The sequence below is a fragment of the Ptiloglossa arizonensis genome, chromosome 3 (genome assembly GCF_051014685.1).
Source record: "Ptiloglossa arizonensis isolate GNS036 chromosome 3, iyPtiAriz1_principal, whole genome shotgun sequence".
Classification (NCBI taxonomy): domain Eukaryota; kingdom Metazoa; phylum Arthropoda; class Insecta; order Hymenoptera; family Colletidae; genus Ptiloglossa; species Ptiloglossa arizonensis.
In genome coordinates, this window is record NC_135050.1 from 12,659,921 (window position 1) to 12,685,092 (window position 25,172).

General features: G+C 40.8%; 1 protein-coding gene and 1 long non-coding RNA gene across 4 annotated transcripts in view; one reads left to right on the forward strand and one right to left on the reverse strand.

Annotated features, from left to right (window-relative positions):
- Cap (Cbl-associated protein) overlaps positions 1 to 25,172 on the reverse strand; it is a 160,622-nt gene that overhangs the window by 32,043 nt on the left and 103,407 nt on the right. The window contains exons 12-23 of the mRNA XM_076306627.1: positions 24,773 to 24,871; positions 24,338 to 24,477; positions 23,395 to 23,467; positions 22,627 to 22,662; positions 21,519 to 21,663; positions 21,107 to 21,212; positions 19,263 to 19,295; positions 18,157 to 18,267; positions 15,087 to 15,133; positions 14,419 to 14,588; positions 8,105 to 13,225; positions 6,310 to 6,369 (exon numbers count right to left, since the gene is read on the reverse strand). Of these exons, the coding sequence (XP_076162742.1) occupies positions 6,310 to 6,369; positions 8,105 to 13,225; positions 14,419 to 14,588; positions 15,087 to 15,133; positions 18,157 to 18,267; positions 19,263 to 19,295; positions 21,107 to 21,212; positions 21,519 to 21,663; positions 22,627 to 22,662; positions 23,395 to 23,467; positions 24,338 to 24,477; positions 24,773 to 24,871 (6,141 nt within the window). The remainder of the gene's footprint in view (positions 1 to 6,309; positions 6,370 to 8,104; positions 13,226 to 14,418; positions 14,589 to 15,086; positions 15,134 to 18,156; positions 18,268 to 19,262; positions 19,296 to 21,106; positions 21,213 to 21,518; positions 21,664 to 22,626; positions 22,663 to 23,394; positions 23,468 to 24,337; positions 24,478 to 24,772; positions 24,872 to 25,172) is intronic.
- LOC143144325 (uncharacterized) lies at positions 737 to 21,364 on the forward strand. Of its 3 annotated transcripts, none has more exons than XR_012991395.1 (5): positions 737 to 2,539; positions 2,671 to 2,796; positions 2,925 to 2,971; positions 3,066 to 3,145; positions 20,885 to 21,364. It is a non-coding gene; the product is annotated as an uncharacterized LOC143144325 (long non-coding RNA). The 3 variants fall into 3 exon arrangements; XR_012991396.1 differs by lacking the exon at positions 20,885 to 21,364 and adding an exon at positions 3,626 to 3,814; XR_012991397.1 differs by lacking the exon at positions 20,885 to 21,364 and adding an exon at positions 3,217 to 3,486 and having other exon boundaries at positions 2,925 to 3,145.

The following is a 25,172-nucleotide window of genomic DNA, read 5'->3' on the forward strand; positions in this document are numbered from 1 at the left end:
TTTCTTTTCAGCAAACCGTCACAAACACGCGTACGAGCTGAATATTAATCATTCGCACATCGTCCATTATTAAATGAATGCATCGAAGTTCCTCGGATAGAAATCAATGAAATTATTTTCAAAAAGAACTCTATCGATGCACCTAAAGTTAAACGCTACCCCATAAGTTTGCGATCAATTTTAAAAAAAAGAAAAAGAAAATTGCGCGGCACATTCTACTTCGTCAAACCCAATAAACGGAGCACGTCGATATAAAATTTCCCTCCGTCCATTTCCGATCGAAATATATCCTCCGTTTTGCCCAAACTCCGAAGACCGAGTTCGCGTTCGAGATTCGAACATCGCCCCACGGTTTGAAGCGGTACGACCGTGTTTGTGCGTGCTCGAACGTGCGCGTAGACGCGCGCACAGATACGGGAAGACTTACGAAATAACCAAATCGCGAACTTTCGTTACGTCGTATAGTTTCCGCAACGCCGTTGTACCGCGCGTTCGCGATTATCGCGTTCAAACGGCGAGGTTTGAAACATAACCTCTCGTATTCGTGCTCTTATCGCGACACGCTGCGCGATATATCTGCGACGCGACACTTCTTCCCGATGTTTCACTTCCGCGACGATGTTTTCATTTCTCTTATCACGTCACCGGCGCAACTGTATCGCGCGTACGCGCACTTCGCTTCCAGCTCGCGTTTGTCGCTCGTACCGAGCCTAATTGCAAGTTTAGCAACTCGCGAGCGTACGTTCTCCTCGGTGTAGCCACTTTCGCGCGAGGATCGCGGTTCATCGCACCAGTTGCACACCGACAACGCGACGCGGAACGCGACGCGGAACGCGCACCGACGGAACAAGCAAACGGAATCACGGGAACGTGTCCAGCCACGATAATCGTTCCACGGCCAATAAACGTAACGCGCGACCACGTTGGACCGTGGCGAACACTCGCGAGCAAACAACGGTTCTTCTCGGCGGCCTGGTGTGCCGAAGCCTCTGCCGCGAAAGAAACGCGCCGATCGTCTGATGCTCGCACGAATTCGCCGCCGCTTTTCGCACTCCCTCCACCTTTGGCACGTTCGCTGCTCCACTGTCATCCGTATTTTTGCTCGGAACACTCCAACTTCCGTGGAGGTCACCGGTGCCACCGTGACCCTCGGAACATCGGTTCAATTTTCACGCGCAACAACAGCCAGACAACTTTGAACGAAATCGTGTTCGCGAATCGAATCGGTGCTAAATAAAACGAATTAAATTTACAATTTTAATCATTTCCACGGTTGTAAATATACGCGATACTTAACAGCGGAACTATCGAACGGGTCAATTTTACTCGTTTCGAACTGCTTTTTAAAATTACCCGGTTGTTAACGATGTGTTAAATATTCGTGGACAATTATCAAAATGGACATGTAACGGTACTGGTAAATTATTACGTCTTTTCTCCGTTCAACTTCGAAGATGCGTATACGGTGGATAGATATAGTAATGCGTTTATCGTTGGTGGTTCTAGTGTTAAAGAAGGTAGTCGAGTGTCTTGGAGAATTGATTCAAACTTTTTGAATCGATTTGATTTCAAATTTTTTTTTTTAATAATTGCGTTATACTAGAGAGTAATGAGAAATTTTATACAATTGACAATGATAACTAAAAAGTGTGTGTGCTTCATTTTTTTTTTTTCAAACGTTAGTAAAGTGACAAATACACACTTTAATACTTATTTCTTATTAGAAGAATTATTTAATATTCCATACGATGTACGCGCATCTTCCCGCGTTTATAATACAAAAATAACATTTTGTTCTGTGCAACTGGACTTCAATTGATTAAATATATTCGAAGACGAATTAGTTTTAATTGAATTGCTCCTCGAATGAAAGAATCCTTGTATGTAGCGTACATTTCTGTAATATCAGATGTTCTTCGAAGCAGCTACTCGAGAAAGGATATGACGTAGATGCAAGCTAACGTTCCAGCAGAATTATTGTATTCCTTAGACTCATGATACCATACAATACGAAAGCAATTACTCTTTTTGACGTCTACCTGTGTTGCGCGCTATGTTCCGCACGTTATTGCAATTAATTGCTTGTTTAATTTGAGTCTAGCACGAAAATACCCTTTCGGTGTTCATATTCCCTCGGCAGCCATTTGAAATTTTAATACACCAATGGTATTTTTAGCACCGTATACACGCGCGTCTAATCTCCTTCGCAACCGATCGCTTTATCGATATAAAGTTTAAACCGCGAGAGCTGCACAGTAATTAAAAAAATTTCAATTCGCAAACACATTTTACACCTCATAAAATTTTAGCACCTTCGCATCGTTAATGCCATGTAAATTCTTGTAACACTATCTCGCGCACCAAAATATAAATTCACGGTTAACAAATGAAATTCGTTCGGATTTCCTTCGAAAATTCATTTCGTTGCAAAAACTTTTGCCTCCTCGTTGCATTCCCCGGTGAACACGTAACAGAAGAAACCGAAAAGACGTTCCACGGTGTTGCGACCAATTTACAATAAACAACTTGGAAATTGCTGGTACATCGATAGATTGTCCATAAAAAATGTATCTAGACAACGACTCTGTTGTTATCAATTATTGCGAAAGATTAGATAAGTGTCTGCACACAATCGATATCGTTGTAACGTGGTTCCTGTTACCTTTACAGCTCTCAAGATACACGAGTAACCGGTAATTTCAACGAATGGGGAACCGAAATGACATTTTCAAGGTCATCTTTCTCAGCATGTACCGAAAGGAGCTATGAAATATGCATCGAAACAATATTTTCGAGGTACGAATATTTTAAGTTACAGTAGTGATTACGTTTAGCAATTTCGAAGTAAATATACCACCTATTAGACTTTATGCCAAGAAACTGAGAAACGAAACTGACAAGCTCATTTGACCTTCTCGAAGTAGAAACCCTTCGGCAGCTGCGGACACGCATAGAGAATGAATACAACACAGTACGTAATCAACTAAAATTGTTGATTGCTATACACGTAACGGGATAATTGGAAATGGATGTGAACCCATCTGGGAGCTTTCCTTAATTTTCAGATGCAAAATACGTCCGACTGCAGACGAAGCGTGGCTTTGTGTTTAAGTAAGAAACAGTTGGCAACAGACTGCGAAATAATGTATGTATATATTATATGATATATTTATAGATGCACAGTTTACTGAAAAATATTATTATTTAATGCGTAAGCTGATCAAATGTCGCGAGTTCAAAGTGACAATTGTTCGTCCCTATCAGCGTGTACACAACCCTATCAGTTTCCACGTTCAAGGAAAGCATATCGATTAGGTTTACTTCTATGGAATAACGTTTTAAGATACGACGGGTATATCAAGTAATCTTTAGTGTACTGATAACGGAGATAAGTTTTCTCACTTTATCGTGAATAATTTGACCGTACGAATTCGCATGACAGTTTGCAAAAATATCTTGGAAAATATGTTACGGAACCATTGGAAATTTATGGTAACTTTTTAGAATATAGTAATTATCTTGAAATTATTTTTTCCAATTAGATTACATTGTTTAAATTTAGACTATATCGAAATTAATAAGCAATTTACAAGTATACATTTTACAGAATTTTGTACATTTTCAGAATTCCATAGAATTAAGTGGATTCAAAGTGTCCAATTAGAGAGAAGAATAATATAATAATGGTTTATATGTAAACGTTGAAATGCATTCGTATTTATTACAGAACCTTGCTTAACGTCTTCAGCATTATAATGTATGTATTTTGATGTTTATTAATGCACGTGTTGCATATGTAACCTCACCGATAAGGTTATCGTGGATAATTAAGATCAATATTGATATTAACCTTGAGGAATATAAATATAAATTTATCCGTCACGTTGAGAAATCCTTATCAAATTTCGTGTTTTTCGTACAGTAATTTTCGTCGGTATTATGATTCGTGTATTTTATACAATTATTCTCGAAATTTCATTCAGCACTATCGTTAACGCAACACACCAAAGAAATATCATACGATGTTTAATGTTTCAGTATCACATTACTTTTTATTTATTTCGTACAGTCCCCTTAATTATTCATTAACGTAAAATATTTTCAAGCTTTACCTTCAGTGTCGATTTAATTTCTCTTTTTTCTGCAAGACTTTTTTCATTCTGATATTCATCACCGTTTCGCGTGCAATAAAATTCTAACGAACAGTTCACTGAAACTTTTACAATTCGTTATTGGACACTTTGAAAGACGTTCCCAACAGTTCTGCGTACCTGTTATTTCTTGCAACCGTAGGTGACATACTTGGTAATTTATTGATCTATTATTGAGCACAACCAGACTTAATTCGACTCGGTTAAATGCAGATGTTCATACTAATCGTATAACGGAATGATAAGACACGGCTCTGTGACGTTCATTGTATATTCGATCATCGTCCCTCTCTACGTCCATTAATATACACGGTAGTGCATTTTGCAATACGATTACGAGGACTCTACTACGGGAACACCTCGATCAATTTCTTCGAGAAGCCTTAACTGTTCGTTGCATAATACTCGGAAAAAAACACTAATTTTCTTACAAATTAAAAATGTTAACATTAACACTTGAAAATTGCATCGTCAATAATTGAAGATTTTTGTACGAAGATTTTATACTCGAACTGATTCTTCAACCATGCACGTAAGAGTTTTCAGTTACGAATACACCTGTACAAAATACTACATGCCACTTTCGTATTTTTTCATAACCCTGTCCATGCTCAATTCGTTGCAAAACAATTGCACGCTACCTCTAAGTACAAACGATTGCGTCTCACGTCATGCATAACCAGCAGATTTCATGCTCTGTTTCTTTCGAGCAGGTATATTCCGCAAAAATAATATTCGAATCGTGTCAAACCAACAAAAAGCGATCGATCGCTTAAGCTATAGCAGCCTCCAAAAAACGTCTTATAGCGTTTCAGAGAGATGAAGCGGACTTATGACTATGAATGAATACGCAACAAATAAATCGGACGCGAAAACAAAAAAAAATAATAACAAGGTGTCCCTGAACTGGCCAAACTTTGCCAGTGTATTTTATTAATAGTGCTGACGAAAGTATGACGTACAAACGTAAATACCCGAATGTTTCTTTTCTGAATTATATTTCTTTCAAAATTGTCGATCAGATCACAGCCAGCCACTTCATCTGAGCGCCAAGTCACTTAAAATCACATTTTTACTTATTATTAGCGACGTTAGTCTTTTATTGATTCGATTGTCACGTCAAACACACATTAAGTCGGTTCATAAATTCGTACGCATTTTTTCGAATTGTACACCTACAGCAAAATAAAACTATTTACGAATAATATAAATTTATTACAAATAAATGAGAGAATTATTACGAGCGAACGAAATATAAAGACAATTATGCTCCATAACGTGGGATAACGTTATCAGCGTCTATTAGTTTATCATCTAGCCAAGAGAGTTGTCCGTTAGTGACTATTCTCTTTCACCAAAAACCACTATTTCGAGATGTGTGTCAATCTGTGGGAGTGCCTTTTCGAATACAATAGGTGTATTCGCTTGCAGTAGGGTAGTCACAATCAGATGTCCAGTTACCTGTTCTATAATGCATATAGGCATTGAACACGGTTCTTACATTTGTCGAATGGCTACGAATATTGATCATACCAAATCGACACTTTCTATTGCGTTCCATCATTTTTGTCTAACGTTTTCTCGTACGTAGCTCTAGCCAATTGTAAGTTTCTTGAAGTTACGATAATTTTGATTCTACGATTATTGTGATTCTTTCGATAAAGTTCTTAAGGAAAAGAAATTTACTGTAAAAACCAAACAGAGAAATAAGGCGTGAGAGGTTACCGTGGTAAGCGCAAGATTATACTAACAAAGATCCGTAGAAGCGTTTCAACCGTGTGTATGTATTTAACAAGTAGAAGTGTAGCTTCAGGTGAGTCAGCTCGGCGCTCGATTCAAATTAGAACCCACACTAAGTTAACATATATTATTACTGTGCAATGCTATCTGCGTTATATACGAACCGATAGTCTCGTTCTTATCGTTGTTCGGTATCCGACTGTTTACGTATCACTTTGTTTACATTGAACGCGGAAATATTTTTGTTTACCAACGTTCAATGTCCACACCTCGGAAAAGGAAGTGTTCGCTGCATTTACGTTTGTACGACATCTTTCCATCGGTACGATTAACAGAATGCGACGATACAGTTTGGTTAAAGTTCCCAAGCACCCTGCGCAATTAATACAAATAAAAAATGATTAGCTTGTAGCGTTACCTTGGCAGTCGTCTCTGTAGTGTTGAGATTTTGGTGGCGGCGGGGGTGCGTTCGAGTATTCTATGGTCGAGCCGAAAAAAAAAAAGGAAAATAATAATTAGCCGCACTACAATGAATAAAGGAACAAAATCACTCAGCATGTAGAACCACTGTAAACATTCGACGAACTTTCAGGATAATGGAACACACTCTCTTGTTTCGGCATCGATCGATATTGGTGTCCCAGGATGTACCACTTTTCCAACGATGCATTAAAAAAGAAACAAATTGGTCAATGGTGAAATTGTATTTTGAAAGAAGCTCAACGCGTTACAATGTAAACGGAGGATTTACGGCGATAAAAATTTATCACTCTTCCAGTTGGTACGCGGTGCTTCGGAAGAGTCGCTCCATTAATTTGGAATCTACAGTTACGTTGCGTTATTTAAATAAATCGGGCCAATAACGGGTCGGGTCGACGCCCTATAATATTGACAACCGGGTAACAAATTTATAGAAAATTCTGCTCTACAGATCGCGTGACAATGTATTGCAAATTACGAGTGACGTTAAACTATCTCATACGATGATATCTCTAAAATGTCACAAGTTGTTGTCTTCTTGGAACCACGAGTTGCACGAGGTACGTGTAAATGATCAAATAACAAAGTTTCTATCAGTATTTTTAACGAAAAGATATACATAATTATCGAAACGCTAATTTTAAAGTATCCTATGAAAAGATAATCCCAGTACAGAGTAGATATTCGTTCTTGCGAAAACTTATAAAAAGTAACATTAAAATGCTATCTTAATTTTTACCTTTATTCGTATTTTATTCTACATTGAAATTATAAATTAATGCTAAAACTATTACTATTAGTGTATCGGAACTAAATATAATCGTCCAGAAACAGGACTATTAAAAATATTTCACCGTCGTGAACAATTTTGTCATTTGCTATTAAAGTTTTAAATAACTCGTAACATTTTAGACGATAGCATCCGTATGGTGATTTTCGGCGATAACTTAAACCAACGAAAAAAAATTCTTTTTCACTGAACATAACTCGTTAAAGTACAATAACAAGCGAAGATAATACACTATGTAAGCATGTGATCTTACGTCAAGCTTTATTTCCGTTTATTTCCAAAGTGAATAATAGGAATCCTCTTACAATTAGTGTAATCTAATGGAAAATGGATTATACTTATTAAAAAATATTTCTCTTCAAATTACCATCTGTAGCATTAATCACGGACCACAACGAAAAGCAGATCTTGAATCGACACGGTAGAAGCCCGAAGTGTACTTCAAAATAGGTAAAATAATTGCCAAAGTCGTCAGAAATTTTTCGTAATGGTCAACATTAGAATCTCATACGATTCGGAGTGAAACATCGCCACGGTTCGCCGTAAGGAGAAAATAAAATATAGAAATCCATCGTCACGTGTACTCTTTGAATCGGTGTGCGAAAAGGGTGGAAGATGGAGCCAGAAAATAATAAATCGTGGAACAGTTATCCTCGAAATCGTGCAATTATCCGTGACAATAGTTACCTGTAATTGTGTCTAACAAATATATCGGGTCCGATTGTATCTACTTGCGAGTAAGGATATCTTTCGAGACTAAAAACTGTCTCTCGTTGAGCACGGATGTATCCCGTGATCGTTGCGAAATGTACAAGAGAATTCCTATGAACCGCCGAAACGAAAACAAAGCTGAACGATCGACGCGCGTACGTATTCCTTCCCTGTCATTGTACATCGCGGAAGAATATACCAGGAGCTCGCAATCATTTACGAAAGTTCAGACCTTCAAAAGTGACAGTGGGTCGAGCAGTGTAGATCGGAATCGGTGACCACCAAGAAGACGTGGTCTTCCGTCGCACGATCGGCGATGGTGGCGGTGGAGGCGGTTGATACCTGAACCTCGGTCTGTGCTTATCAGGATCGAAATGTTGATTCGCGAACGGTTCGGATTGTTTCAGAATCGAGGAGGGATCTTTCGACGAGTTGGCGCGTAGTCTCCCCATCGTTTTGCTTCCGTTGGTGTTGGTCCTGTTTGGACTGGATGACGCGCCATTTTTCACGGACGATCGTCCACCGGCGATATCCGGTGGCGATGACAACGAGCGCATGTTATCGCGTCGACTGGGGTATCTGTGGGCGACCCAACGACCGGCGAGATAAGGAGCTATATCGCGCAGCTCGTGGACATCCGGCGACGACGTGAACATCTCGCCGAGGATCGAGGTCCTACGTGTCGCGAACTTTTCGAATTTCTGTCTCATGCGACAGACCGGTTTCTTCGCCACGAGTTCTTCGGTCTCGGCTCTCCTGGCGATGCCATTGGTCACGGTCCTGATGCCCGACGAATCCTTCAGTTCGGCCGTTTTGCTGATCACGTCTATGTGAGGCATCGAGAGATCCTCTCGTTTGAGGGGTACCCGTGGAATAGGCGGTGACTCGCCCCTCCTGCGCGCCTTGCCAGGTCGCGGTTCGTATTTTCGTCTCAGCCAGGCAACGTCCGCGAATTCCCGTGGTTTCAACGACCGTTTGCTGTCGTCCACCTTCTTCAGTAGACTGCGCGTCAATTCCGGATCGCTACGGAACCTCTTCGGTGTCGGGGCCAGCTTCGCTCTACCACCGCTGGAGATGTCCTCGGCGCTCTCGAACTTCACCCTGAGTCGTTTCACCGTACCGTTCTTGACCAGTTTCAGATAAGCCCGCCAGTATTTCTCGGGATCGGGCGACGAGCTACGCAACCAGACACTCTCCAAACTGCAGGTTGAATTCGATCGCGTGGTCGCGCGACACGGACTGACGCTACGAGGTCTATCGCGTTCACGGTCTTGCGAACACGAGCGTACCGAGTGTCGCGTGCTGGCATCCGTTTCCCGTGCGGGGCTGCCGGCTTTCCTCTTGCCGGCCACTCCTCGCGGAGAGATCGAGCGTGTCCTGCATCCCGAGTGCGGTAGGGTCGCGTACCTAGCCGATTCCGTTTCACCGAACAACTCTTTCAGATCGGCGAAACTCTGCGAGTAGGACAATCGTCCCGATCTCCTGGCCCTTTGCTCCTGTTTGCCACGATCAGGAACCGTCTCGACTCTGTCGACGTTCTCGAAGAACTCGATCTTCCTCGGGACGTCCTCCGACTGGACGTTCCGTTGGATGACCGTCTTCACAGACGTCTCGGAACTCCCCGTGGTGCTCTCCCTTTCGCTACCAGAATTGGCTACCACCGTTTTCGTTTGCGCATCGTTCTCGGGCAACGATATCGCCAACAACGGTGGTTTCTTCGACCATTCCTCCAACACGCTCTCCACTCGTTGCCTGTCGGCCGGGCTGTTGCCGTTCGGCGTCAGAACCACCAAGAAATCGTTCTTCTCTTTCACGCTCGACGAATCCTCCTCGGTGTAACACGCTTCCAATGAGTAACAACTCCTCGGCGAGGTGCTCGTCACGCTGGCTGCTGCGGACGAACGAACCACCGGTTTCGGTGTTTTCTTAGCCGCCAATTCCGCGGCTATGCTACCCCGAGTTTCACGAGGGGCTAGTGGCATCGATAGCCTTCTCTGTGAAACTTTGTCCAATACTTCCTTCCCCAGGGTCACGGAGAGTCTCTGCTTCTCGAGTTCGCTCATCGACGGCCACGTTCTCGCGGATTTATCCGATTCGGATCTTTCGAGAACCTTGCCGCGACCGATGGAGTCGCTTCTCTTCAACGACGATTCTGGACGATCGAAGGATAATTTCTGATCGCCGGATGATTTCGTATCGGACGTGATCATCGAGTGACACCGCACGTGCAGCCCTTTCCCGTCGTCTCGAGAACCGTCGGTCGATTCTACCTGCGGCGGAACCTCGATTTCGTATTTCGACAGTGAATCGCGTTTCTCGGTAAGCGTGCTCGGGATCTCCTCCGGTCGATGTTCAAGTGTTTCGGGATCCGTTCTGAGCGACACCGATGTCCCAGGTTTCTGTATATTGCCACTGCCGTATATCTCGTTCAGTTGTTTCTTCAGTGTCGCGACCTGCTCGATGGACAAACTGCTCCAGAATTTCTTGCTACCGCCGAGACTCCTCTGCAGCGACGGATGATCCGAATGATCCAACGATTTCTCGTTGGTTTGATCACCGTTTGCCCTCTTCTGGATCGTGCTCGCCACGTTGATCACGGACGTGCCACGCCAAAGAGGTTTGTACGTGTCCTTCCGCGCAGAGATCTCTTTCCGTTTCGTAGACTCCAGCTCGGTCTCCTCGGCTTGCAGCTTCTTGAAATGCTGTATTATGTTCTCCACCGAGCGTTCCTTGCACCTTAGGCCGCAATCACCGTGCCACTTGAATTTGTTCACGTCCTTGGTACTGAACAGAAAGTCCTTGTCCTTTTGCACCGCCCTCAGCTTACCATAAAGCGCGTTCCATTCCAGCTCGGCCTTCTCCTGCGATCTTATCCGTTTCCAGCGATCGTAGTCGATGATGTCCTCGTTCTTCGTCCTGGGTCGTAAATCGCTCGTGGAGAACGTACGTTCCAGCTCACCGAGTCTTTCGAGACTGGAGTAGAAATCGTGCAACTCTTTGTACCTTTTCGATTTCCTTCTGTCGTGCATCAACTCCGCCACGTATTGATGGTAACCGTCGCGATCCACCGACGAACCGCAAAGAGAATTCGTGCTTCTCGTCAGTGACAAATTCGAACCGAACTTTCCCCTCGATCCGTGGAGTTCTTCGGCCTCGCTGGCACTTCTGGTCCTAACTTTCTTCGCGACGATGGTACTCGGAGCGTCCGATTTCTCCTGTCTCAGGGTATGTATGCGTCTACACGCTGGCGATCTGACAGGTGACGGCGAGGAAGCGCGAGAAGAGGAATACCTAGACTCCGTGTACTCGGACAACGGTTTCAGGGGTGGTTCGCTCAAGCTTCTTTCCTTGACGCGTTCCCTGATCGGATCCGGACTACGATTTCGCAGCGTAGCGGACGAACCGAAATCATCGATACCCACCAGACTGTCGAACTTGCTGATCTTCTGGAACACGGATCTACCGGGCCAACTGACGCCATAAGGGCTGGAGCTTCTCGACGAGAGGCTCTCGCGTTCCCAATTTTTAAATTTCGAGTTCGACACCGGACGCTTGTGGGCCAAGTAGATGCTGAGAGACTTCAAAGAGGGTTCCGATTTGCAGCTCTCGCGAATGCTCTCTTGGTATATCCTGGCACGTTCGGATACTACGGACTTCCTCGAAGAAACGTTTTGACTCGAGGTCACCGACGGGATGGACCTCAAGAAGAGATTTTGAAAAAACGTGTCCGATCGTGTCGCCTCTTGATGTCTCTTGATTTCTTCTATGGTCAACAGTGGGAGCTGCTCGTCCGATTTGCAAGGATTTTGTCTTGCGTTCGGTTCTTCGTTCTCAATGTTATCCTTCTCGATGTTTACCTTCATAGCGTCTGGCTTCCGTCCACTGGGAAGTCTCTTCCCTTTTACGATCCCTCCGTCCTTGTCCTTGCGCAGTTTCCTCTTGGCTTCGATCCTCCGTTTACTCGAATCGGGATTCACTTGTATCGTTTCGGGCTTACGTATAGGCGCTCTGACGATGGTCTGCGGTTTCTCTCGAAGCCTCTTTCTCCTACCGGTCTCGTTGATCGCTTCCAAGGAAGACGTTATCGACTGTAAACATTCCTTGCCGGAGACCAGCATGTCGGGTTGTTTGGTCGCCAGCCTGGGTCTTCTAACGTCCGTTAACACCGTTTTGCGCGCGATCGATGTCGATGGTGTCGTCGACGAAGTCTTTGAAAACGGTGAGGTCGATTTCGCGGTCAGTGAGAAATCGGTCCTGTTTAAAATTTCCTGACCCTTCGGCGACACCGCTACCACCACCTTCAAAGATTTGTCATCGAGGTTCCTCGGTTTGCCGCTGTTCAACGCTGAAGTGAACAACGTCGACGAACTCTTCACGACGGTTCCAGTCGGTAGTATTCTCGTTTGAACGTCTCTGGCATTCTCTTCTCTACGTCTCTGCAAACCTTTCTCGATAGGTATGGACATCTCTGTCGACGATTTAACGAGTCTCTTGGACTGTTCTTGTTCTCTTTTCATCGAACGTAACCTCCCGCTGTCCTTCTTCGAATACGTTACAGAGTGACAAACGTTGTCCCCGTGTAATCGTTCCTTCGGTTTCGTCGAAGCTGGAACCACGTACCTCGAACTCACCCTCGGTTGGGACACGTTGCTACTTGGGATTCGTTTCGGGTCCGACTTGGCGGTAAACTCGTTACCAGTCCTCCACGACGTAGACGCGGTACCGTAGACTCGGTTTCTGCTTCTTATCGAGGAGGAAGTTACTATTTTCTCCGTCTCAGGTGCCGCGTCGGTCGAACTTTGCGGCAGAGAGTGTTCCGACTTCTTCTTGCTGAAAGTGATGGACGCCGCGGCGGAAAGTTTCGCACGAGACGAACCCGGACTGGTAGACGTCGCGCGAGCGACTGTAGCATTCTGTGAGTTTTCACGAGTCTTCTTATACCTCTCGAGATTGCTGCTGAAACGTTCTCTCGGTGACCCAATATTGGACACGCTATCAGCGGCGAAACACTGCCTGTGCCGCGATTTGAAAGTCTGCACGTGGCCGGTTGGCTGCTGCTTCCCGTACAGCTTGAGCGTTTTGCTGTTTCTCGAGGATTGCCTTCGGGGTGGGGAAGGTGGTCTAGTTAATGGAAACGCTCTTCCGTGGAAATTGGAAAACTCTCTGGGAGCATTCGATTTCAACTGAACGTCCATTTTCTTGACGGTTGGATCCCGTACGATCGACATTCTACGTCGCGGGTTATTCGTCGAGGAGGTCGCGGGCGTCGTTCTGGACGTCGAGACGATTTTCCGGTGAACGCGGATCCGCGTCAACGTGGGCGAGATAGGAAAATACTCGACCTCCGTGTCGTCTGTGGACAAAGTTTTGATTTCGTTTGTCGCGGTCTCGTTCGGATTGCGTGACATTCGTGAAACCCTCTCACCAAAGTTTGAAGAAAAGAGTCGTTTTTGAAGCTTGGTGATGCTGCCTTATCCCGGCGCAGCGTGTAGTTCGGAAACTCCTCTCGGTGACGGTACGGCTGGGTGCATCACGTATTACAAGATTGAAGAAAAATTGGATATCGCGCGCCAATATCGATAAATACCGAGGCGAGCGGTGCGGTGTGTAAACTTAGAGATATACGAGAAAAGATATCGTGAAAAGTATGCATTCAAGCTGGACATCGGCTAGCACGGCTACGAACAATATGGTTACGAGTCATGCTTTGTACTTTTCACTCGATGCATTATTCAAGCCGTGAAACTAAACTCTTCGTAGGTTTACGTTTGAATCGTTACGCGGTAAATATAATTGGCACGGTGATTATAATTAATTAACGTCCGGTAACGTCGAACGTAATAATGGAATGCTTAGATTGAACTGATTTTGAAAGAAACGCGGAATAATACCCCGAGTAACTCGTTTTAAGCGGTGACAAGCTATTGCAAGCGCAAGATCAGCGGGCAACGGAACGCGGTTCGAATAATTCAACAATTTTACGAAAGGATCGTTTCGAGTCTTTCAAGCCCGTGTTATCGAATTATCGAAATTTCACGTCGACGAGTCGTAAATACTCTTTCCAAAGTATTCGCGAGCTCGTAGAATTTTTCAATTTTTTATAACAGCGGAGAGCAAATTTACGTATTTACAGTCGGCAGTTGTCGTTAAGGTTCGCGGGAAACAAAGCTGTCGTAGTGATATCGTTAGAAAAGGAGACGCAAGTTATTTATGAAAATTCAAAACGACATGCTCGGAGGCGCAAGGTGTAACTCGAATCGAAGCTCTGAGATAAAAAAAAAAAAAAACATGTTGAGTAACACGATCATAACCATGCACAAACTTAGTTAAACACAGTTACCGTTAGTAATTAGACAAACGATGATAAATCAGACACAACCGACCAGTTATATGCGTACATGCCTGTTTGCATAACGTCACACAACACCCCAAAAAAAAAAAGAAAGTTCGTATAAAGTACAATCGTAGATTAAAAACGTTTTAAGAAAAATAAAAAAGGTAGCTTTACGATAAAAAAAAAAGGGATTCCAATTTCTGGAGACTTACCTTTCGGACGTTCTGGAGCTGGTTTACGAAGTCCATGAAGGGGCACGTCGCCGCCACTTTGCACAGTTTTGTAAGCCAATCTTTGCTCGAGTTGACTCAACGGACTTATGTCTTCCTTACGACGGAACACCAGTGTAGAATCACTTTCGTAGCCTGACTCTTTTAGAGCACTGAAAACAAATAGCGTCGACGATTTTCAATCAACTGTACCGTACATGGTACAAAAACCCGAAAAGGAACGATCCCTCTTCAAAAAATCAATTTAAAATCCGAAATAACATTCGCAAAGTGTATACGTAACGAGCTGAAAATTCAGAACTATTACGTTCTTTTGAAAATTCAGAAAGAAATGACTATGTCTATGTATTCAAGAATTTCAATTTGAAAGCGTATATTCCACAACTGGTTATTCAACAAAATATGAATTCGGTAGTGCACCATAGAAATGCATAAAGATAATGGAGTACGAACGATTTAAAATTTCGAAAAGAATAATCTCGAGAAGCATCTCGTGGTAAAGAAAAATTTAATCAATTTCTACGAAATAATCTTTTTCTCTCGCGCGTTCCTCCATCAACGTTGACGATTGAAAGTATTGGAAATAAAAATTAAACATCGTACGTAGTCATCGAACGTCAGAAATCTATTAAAACATCGAATACACTTACTGTGCCATGTACGGCTTCGTTGGGCGATTGTTGCGTTGATCGAATGGCTGAAAAAAAGAAAAGAAAAACTTATTCGGTCGATTTTGCATAAGTCTGCGTGAAACTTTCAACACGTAGATCATGCTCTCGGCGATTTTATTCGTATACGGTGTACCAATCGGATTTACAATAGCTTTACATTGAAGAAGGCAATTTTCAATTGACAGCGCTTTGTCGTGTACATACGAACGTGTAATGGATCGTGTATCCACAAAAAATCGATTGGAAGTTACGTATCTCATGCGACATTCGGCTAATGCTAAGCGTAAATTAACAACTATGTAGGGCAATAAAAGAGCAAATGAAATGCAATTTGGATAATATAGCTGACATAGAAAGAAGACAGAAGAAGAACAGTTTCGTATACGAACATCAATAGTGACAACAATTAACGACAATACTGAACCAAAAAAGGAAGATACTACTTAAATCGAAAATACCACATTTGCATCAATACAATAGTACAATAGAGCAGAAACAGCGGAAGAAAAGTATAACGTTGATCTTAATACATTGCACTTGATTTATGCACTGAGAAATTTAAACAAAAGGAAAGAAATTTTAGTCAAACGATAAATTGAATTCCGTATATTCTATATTTACCGAACTGTACTCTGATTAAATTTAAATAATTCGACGAGTATTCAAATTCAGTTCTAATATCGAAAATTAATGTAAATTCTCGGTTCCAATAAATAAATAGTACGGTAAAAATATTTTTCGTTTATAAATTGAAACACTGTTTAAACATGTACTGTGAATATATATTTTTGAATAAAATACGATCGCAATACCAATTTATACATTAAACAGGCTATTAATCATGCACGAGAGATTAATGCAGTAACTGTATTTCCATATTCATTTATGCCCAATTAGTTTCCATCGAAATCTTTTATAGAAATATTTCTAAATAGGTCATTCAATTGCTGATTTAATACTTGAACATTGGTGGATGTAACGAAAAGTAACGTTTTAAACAATTTTAGCGAACATAAATAAGCAAAATTTAGAAATTAAAATTTTTTAGAGTAATAGTTCTGATGTTAGGTAGTCGAGGTTTCTTCTTATAAATTGTGTTCCTGATAAATGATAGTGGAATATTTTACCAGCATTGTAACTATGACTTCAAAAGAGCTCAGAAAAACCTTGTCAATGAATCGATAGTACTCTCGTGCAAGTATAATGAGAAATATACAAATAAAACTTTTCGCGAGTGTTCAATTCATTATTACGAAACTTGGCCTCAACTACAGATGTAAAAGATCGATTTCTGAAAAATACTACTTTGCCCAAATTATCTTCACAACCTCGACTACTGATACTGTAATGTAAAATAGATACAAATACTTTGCCTTGGAATTCTACAGTCAATTTTTCAATAGAAAGTGTTACATTAATTTGAGAACGATTTGAATTAAAAATATAAATAAATATAACAAAATAGAAAAGACAGCCTTCTACAATAATTCGCTTCTCCGATACAAGTGTTTTAAATTCAATCGTATTCGGTTATTTTAAAAGAAGTACTATCAATCGACTATCTATGCTAGGTGAAAAAGTTCGCTTAAAAGAATTACTTCTCCCGGTCTTGATGGTAATACGTACTCAATGGCGGTAACTATTTTCAAAAATTGTCCAGTAATTTACCAGCAATGTAAATCGAACGACGAACAACCATAAAATACCATCTTCGACGACGACCGCTAAAAAGAGAATTTGCAGGACTTTCCTTGCTTGGAATTAGCTGCAGAATCCACTGTAAAAGTATTCGTACTTTCCTGCAAAATACACCGTTCGAACGAAGAACGTAAAGAAATATACGTGGCAAATCGCACTATTGCATTAAACTTCTGTGAACAAGGCTGTATTCGAAAGAAGAGAGTAGTGGAAAAGAAACAGTGTGAAAAGAAAAATTCGCGCGTCCCTTGCGATTTGGGCAACGAATCAAATGGGCGCTCGAAAAGAAAACAACGTTCTCATTCGGAAGGACTATTGCGAACTTTACTGGGCTGCTGGATGTCCGTGGTATCCGTAAAATCTCCCAAGAGATCTTCATCCGACCGCGCGATCCGTATAAACGAGTTAGCAAAAATAACGGAACGCTCCTCCGGACATCGAATCGTTAATTCCATCGAGGGGTAGAGAAGTCCAACGGGGATCAAAAACGCGCTAGAAGACAAGGGTGGTTAAAACTGAAGTCGATCGAACGGGGGTTGGGTGGTGGGGGCGATTGGCAAACATACTTACAGGCAAGTGGACAACACGCAGTGTAATATAGACAGACAACGAAAGGATAAACAAGAAGAAACGGAAAGAGAAACATAGTGTGAGAAAGAAACAGAAGAGCTAGACAAAGATAGAATAGATAGAGAGAACAGAGCGATAGAGGACAACGTCATCGTGCACTCTACTTGTCGACGATGTTGCAGCCTCTAACCCGTGAAGCCGACGGCTGAGCGTTGGCGGTGATAACAGAAGGTGTTGTCGATAATGGTGATGGTAGCATAATATGATTGGTGCTGGAAATAGAAGAAGACGTAGAAGAAGAAGAGGTGGGCGAGACGCGTTGGTGATGGTGATGATGATGGTGGTGGTGATGGTGGTGATGATGACGGTGACGATGCTGCTCGTCGGTGGTAGCCTGTAGTAGCGTCGATCTGATAGCGGTCGATCTGTCACCGATCGGCGAGCTCGAACGACGCAAGCAACGATCCGGCAGCACGAAGCTCTTCGATCTTCCTTCCAGCATGCCAGCGTGCCAACTGCAGTCGGCAGCCCGTTCAAGAGGTCGCACGATCCGATCTTTCGTATCGTCCTTGCCGGCTTTCACCGACTCGATCGTACGTTCGATCGAACGATCGAGATTGTTCGGCCTCGGATAATCGAGCAGGCTCATGCTCGACCATTGCTTCGTATTTGGTTTCGTATCGCGGCTACCGCCGCCACGTGAGGATTCATCCTCCATGGTTCGACGGGATTTCGGGACGACCTCGAGGGTTTTCGAGCTGCTGACCGCTGATACCCTTACATTGTGACTGGTCTCCGGTCGGTAGGAGAGGCTCAGAACACGATGGCTCAGCTGCGCGTTCCGTAGATCCTCCATCCCTGTACCCTGAGGATGTCCATTCTCGTTCAACCACTGTCCGGTTGTTAGCATCGTTGTTATTGTCGTCGTGGCAGTCGCCGGCATCGCCCGAGGACCAGGGGGACGTAATCCGGAAGCGTCGAAGGTACACACGAACGGACACGATACGCAAACACCAAAGATACACACACACACAGGACATCGATCATGATGATAACGTGTAGGTGGTATGGGTATTCGATTAATTCCTCGGGACAAAACGGTCGATCAGCGTTCACGCTGCGGACTTTTCGTAAGAGAACTGTCTCGGAGGGGTAGACTCGAGGATTTCAGACGAGGACAGGCATGCGTGGCTCACGACGTGCGATTTTACTATGGTGCAACGGGTTTCTTCATCACCGGCACACGGAAAGCCAATGTTAGACTATTGCGAACTGTTAATTACTACGGTCGGAGTTGAGACGTGATTGTTGGCGAGTGAGAAAATTCACCGGAATATCGAGAGACGCGAATCCCGTGTCGATTCGACATTTCTGATTTTTCATCACGACTCTACGGAAGGCACGTGTGTTTCGTTCTTAGAATTCCGAAGAAATCGACTTTCTTTTAGGTGAAAAGGTGTAAACGAAAAAAAAAAAAAAACGATTCGCCAGTGTGTTGTTTCCTATTCGCGAATAAATACTCGTGCGCACTGATCTCGATCGAATTGAACGTTCTCGGGTGTCGATGAGATCGATCGGGTCAGGAGATGTCCGATGAAATTAAGTAAAATGGGAATGAAACAATCTGGCAATATTTATTATTTGAATAGAATGAAAGTAATCTTGATTCTTTCTCTGCTCTTCTTCGGTGTAATTGGACAGGATAAATGTATACCGTTCAATGTGAATAATTAATTCTCGGTAAATATAGACTCGATTATATTATTAAGTGAAAGTAGAGAGAAAGAGGAAAGTGACATTGAACAGGGATCGATAGAGAAGAAGTATCGTAAAGGAGAATTGAAGTTGGTCCTTATTTAACTACGATTAAGTATAAAAATGGCGTACCCCGTCAAATATGTCCATGACCTCGTCCCACCACTAGAAACACAGAATTAAGTACAGTGTTAATATATGCGCTAATTGTATGAGGTTAAAATGATATTAAAATAAAAAGAAAGATAACTGAATTATGTATTTGATGGTTACTTTCCATCTAAAATTCGGACATACGTGTCTAGATGGTAGATATTTTCTGCAATCTTCCAAATATAACTTACAATCTGTAACTTGCGATAAGTTCAATTTCTTTAAACTCGTGTCTCGAACAACACGTGTCGTCGTACGACACATTTTCCAAAATTATTACCAAACTTTCTTCGTCTTACAAAAAATAGTAATTCGTAATTCGTAATTCGTAAATTCAAATGTAATATAAACATAATCGTATAAATGATTTCAATTTATCTATTCAAAAGAAATGTCTGCATAGAATTCTAGCGACAGAGGAAATAAAGTAATTGACATCTTTCGAAGCACCGAGCTCGGTACTTTGGACATTTTTGATTTTTCATCGCGACTGTATAGAAAGCACGTGTAATTTCGTTCTTAGAACTCCGAAGAAATCGACTTTCTTTTAGATGGAAAGCAAGTCTGCGTTTCAACTATTGATCACTAAAAGCAGCGCTACTGAAGCTAACTAAAAAGACAACGAGTACGATAAAACACCGAATGTGTAGACGCGATTGCGTGCGCTCGATATCACCGAAACGTCGAAACATTACGCTCGAAAGAAACGTAACGTGACATCGGGCGTGGCAAAAGAAACGATCCACAGAGTTCACCGTGACGCCAAGTAAAAACAAGCTTCGAAAAAATTAAGAAAACGAGTGTTGCTTCGTAAATTGATTTCAATCGTTCGATTAATCGTTACCTTCCTTCTCGTCCGTGTGACAGAAGTCGGCTAGAAGCAAAGCCATTTCAAACGATCATGTTTGAGACACATTGTTTGGGAGGCTTCTAGGTACGTACCATAACGTGACTCGATATATAGCGACAAGAATCGCATTAATTTGCGTTAATCAAGCGTCACTTCGATCAATATTTGCAAAAAGGGATAGGAAATTTTACCGTATCTCACCATTCACCGAAATATCGAGAATGAAATGGGCAGTCACTTCTCAACTGATGGGGAGAGGTTGCACCATTGGGGTCGCCGGTTCAATAAACTTTTCTTCGGCGAATGCACCGTGAACATTGTACCATGTTTGTATCGCTAGGCAATATTTATGAAAAAAAAATTCCAACGCTCTACTGTATGAATTTTATTTCATTGTTCGAACGATAACTATTTCATGGTTATATTAGGTACTTCCACGAACGAATAAATACTAAAATTGAACAATAAGTGATCGAACCTGCAGAACGTACAATATTAATTTCTACGGTCGTACGATACAAATTGTGACAAGATTTTCCGCGTGCTTTGCTCTTCTTTTTCAAAAATTGTCACACGATGTTCTCGTCGAATTCAAGGGAATACGATTTCTGATGTTGAATAAAATTGTATCGCATGGAAGAGTGTTTCTCAAATTATAGTCACGGTACACCATATTTTACGTTACAAATATATCTGTAAATATATCTCCTTAATACGAACAGACAGATTTCTTTTATTCGTTTATTTTCAGCGTAAGAGTTATCAGAGAAAGTTTATCGAAATTGTCGACTACGTTGCCGCAACCTCTCCTTGTCAAATACTTGAACCGGTTCACACTTTGCAGTGAATCCGTTAGTACGTGAGGTACTGCGAAATTTCAATAAGCGATAAACGAAATCTCAGAAGAAACTCGTGTCGAAAAATGGATCTACCAGGACGAGGATTACTTTTCGGAGACGTTGGTGCTGCTTACCTCTTTGGCTTCCTTCTCGGCAATGGATGATCGTCCAGGTTCGTAATCCTCGATGCGTCCCGGTTGATTCTTATAAATCTCTGGACTGTACTTCAGCGCGCCATTTCTGAAATGAAAATAACGTATTGCTATCGATAAACGTGAACGTGACATTTTTAATCGATTCAACATTTTGCAACAGTGAAAATCCGAATGGTAAGAATTATGATCTAATAAAGATTCACTTGTGAAACTTTTTCATGATGCTTCTAAATTATTTTGTCATCTATGTCTTTCTCTCTTTTTTTTTTAACACGTTGTATTCGTCGTATTCTGTGATTAATAAATATAATACGATTATCGGAATTTGTATTTCCTTTTAATCACTTTCTCGTAGAGAACTATTTTATGAAAGTTTGTACAATCGTCTTACTTTCTGGGCATAGTCGACGTGGAGAAATCATTTTCTTTGTTACGTAGACGTCGACGACTATCAAATGTAGCAGAACGTTCAGAATACAAACGATGTTCCGGTTCGCTTAAGTAACCACTGCTGCTTCCGTAGCCGTATCTCAATCCTAAAAACAGATTTGAATTCGTTAGAGACGAAAGTTTTACACGTACGAATAAAAGTGTTAAATCCTATCGCTCGTCCATCACCGGCCAGCGTCATTATGTACACGCGTTTGCGAAAGGCCTCGTATTAACAAAATCTTAATATTTCCGTTAAGCTGTTGCTGCTGATTACAAATACAACGTCAGTAATTTTAATTAATGAGTAGTAGCTGCAATTAAATTGCCTTTAACATTGCTTCTTTGTTATAACCATTACAAATAAAGACAACGATACATGTTGCCCGAATGAACTGAAGTATTAGTATAAAATGATGAATTAACACTATCCAAACTGTCGTAACCCTTTTTATTTTATTTTTAAAGAAAATTTAGTATTATATTCTTTTTTCGATTGATTAATTTTTTGTAATTCATTGAATTAATATACCCTCTACCTTACCTATCTTCATTATTATTATTATATTTTTTAAATTCACATATGTAGAATATCTTTTAAAACTAGACAAGAATATTAAATGCGTTACCATATTCTCTCAGGCAATACATCGATGTAATAATATAAATTATTAGTCACAGAGACAGCTGTAAGGAAAATCATTGATTATGGACGTTAATCGGTAGCAGGATGTTAAATAAAGGACACTCGTAGCACAAGCCCCCCCGATGTATCGAATCATTTATTATTACTCTCACGCATAAACGATTAGCTTCGTTAAAACCAGTCACAATAGTTATCTCGTGTTACATGAGACTTTGACTTATCTGGCACACGATAAAACATTGTTTTAACAAAAAAATCACTCGCAGAGAACACGTGTATTTGGAGTCAGACAGCGTGCGAAATCGGCCGAAGAAGAGGACCATTATTGCGACATGTTAATCGTCTGGCTAAGCTGCTTGTTCATTAGTATTTTTATATTGCAATTTTTATTCAACCGTCAACCGTATGTCGGAGAAGTATTCACCTCTTCTTGGTTTGTAACGAATGGTTACGTAGTCATCTGAAAATGAGATTGGAAATGAATCTTCTGACTGTATTATTGCAACATTAACGTATTGCCATTTACAAAATCATTTCAAACGTTCGAATTTCTGTGAAACAATGACGTATTGTAATTTACCACGATTATTAAGAGTTAACGGAGCAGAGCTATTATTCAGGTACATAATTAACAATTAATATATTTTTACAAAGTAGGAAATTCTCTCGGAGAATTTAGAAAGATAGAAAGTATTAAAATTAATTTAATTGGAGCAAATCAATTTGCACCGGTGAGTAATATAAAATATCGTATGAAAGACCATCGTATAGAAGAGATAATAAATTAATTGAAATTTTTGTGACAATTCTTCTCTGCAGGTCATGTAAAATATTAGAATGATTTCGTCGAATGGCAATATACGAGTCGAATAGTACTAGTTTAAAAAAAAAATTGTTGTTCCAAGTAAAATCGTCTCGTAAAATTCATATACGATTGTACTTACATTTTCTAAATAGTATATTTTCGATTTAATAAGAACAAATGACTAATTTAAGTTAAATTTACTTCATATTCTACAATTTTATAAAAATATTACATATTTTAATAATTAGATTGATTAATAATAAAAAAAAAGAGCAAACATCGTCGAAGATCTTAGTAATATTAATTGTTATTGTAATTTTAGTTTAATTCTTTCTCAATTCGTGTAAGCGCTGAAGCTAGACAATATTATTTGCCACCCAAACTTACCGTTTCTATCCGCACGATGTAACGAGTCATACATTTTCTTGTACCACTTTGTTTGGTTATTCTCCTTGACTTCCTAAAATGTTTTTCTCGAGTCAGATACCACAAACATGAAAGCATTAAATTTACCCAACTTATAAAGTGGTAGTAACCGCGACATGTTGTACCTAACCCGAGTTGAACAATTGGTTCTTAATTTTCGTTAAAAAGCAATCATAAAGTTAACTTCAGCTTTAAATATTATAATGTTTTAACGCGTAGAAAGTAACTACCTTTCGGGACACTTAAAAATGTTTAATTCCATTTTGCTATTGAATCAACTGCGATAGAATCACCGTGTATCTGTACTTACCAACGTTTACTTCGAATATTCGTACGTTTAAGTTAAAAACGTACAATCACAAATATTCCATATATTCTCTTAGAGACGTTTATAATATTACTCGAATTTAGAAAATTACTTAATCCCTTACTACAAGATTGTGTACGTAAACGTAGTCATATGTTTAACGGGGAATTAAATCCATTAATTGAAACTAAAATCTTTCAAGTTTGTAAACTGAAATACTGGTTAATAAGTAGTTTTATAAAGACACTCTACGAAAGAAATGAGAATGAGAATCGTTACACAGAAATTCTGCTTCTTAGTTCTGTTATGTATGAAATGAAATGAGATATTGTTCCTCTTGGGAAATTGTCTTTTATTTTATGATTTAATGACTAAAATCGTTTAATACGTGTATGTATGATATGTATGCGCTTGTATTTAAGAAATGAAAGAGGAATGCTCGAATCTATGAGACACGCACGTGTTATTAACCAAGTAGTGTTAAGATGTATGCAGTGAGGGATTAACGACAAATTGCAAAGAATAAATATTAATCGAAACCTTTTTCTCGTAATATTCGGATGACTTGAAAACTTCAGTAACTATTTACAGACCTACCGATCTTAAAACAAGAGGAATACCCTCCTTAGATGTTGGGCCAATACCCTCGAATTTTCGAGGACCCAAATCGGCCATCTTCTTCGGCGGTTCATTTTCCGTTTCCGGCTCGCTCTCGTACTCTTTCTTCACGGTGTAGACTGAGCGAACATCAGTTTAATTTCACAATGCAGCAACCGTAAACACTCGCGGAAAATTTAGGAGAAGAAGAAAAATACTTGAAGGAATGGCTCATTATAAATAACGTGCATCGTGTCCACTGTCCGAATAACGAGAATCCTTCTCGACGCACGATAGAAAGAAATTACCCTTTGTAAATTAGTGAACGCGTGAAACCACGGAAAGATTATGTACACGAATACGGTTAAACTCGAATGGTGCACAGTACAGGTTGCAAAATATTAACAATCAGAGTTAAATGATTATTCTACTCACTTATTTCTCCCGGACTAATTAACGGCTTTTCATCGTTCGAAGGACGCTTTATTGTTTCGACTTCCTCCAAGTAAGCTGCTCCTTTTGGTAATTGTCCCTCTGAAACAAGAATCGAGAGACTCGGTTGATTTTTATATCTCAAACTTCGCGTAATAACTATTAAATAAAAAGATACTCTTATAGAAATTTACTGTGTCCGAATATGACCTAAGACTAGGTCGAGAACGTTTTTAATGCATATTCTTTTTCAAAATTATATCGGACTAAATAATAATAATTTCAATTCTCCACTTGTCACAGTTCAAAAGTATACGTTTTACTATTACTGTAACTTCAGATCTATCAGAAGTAGAAGATGTATATTTATGAACTAACAATTATTACCAATTCTAAGTAGAAT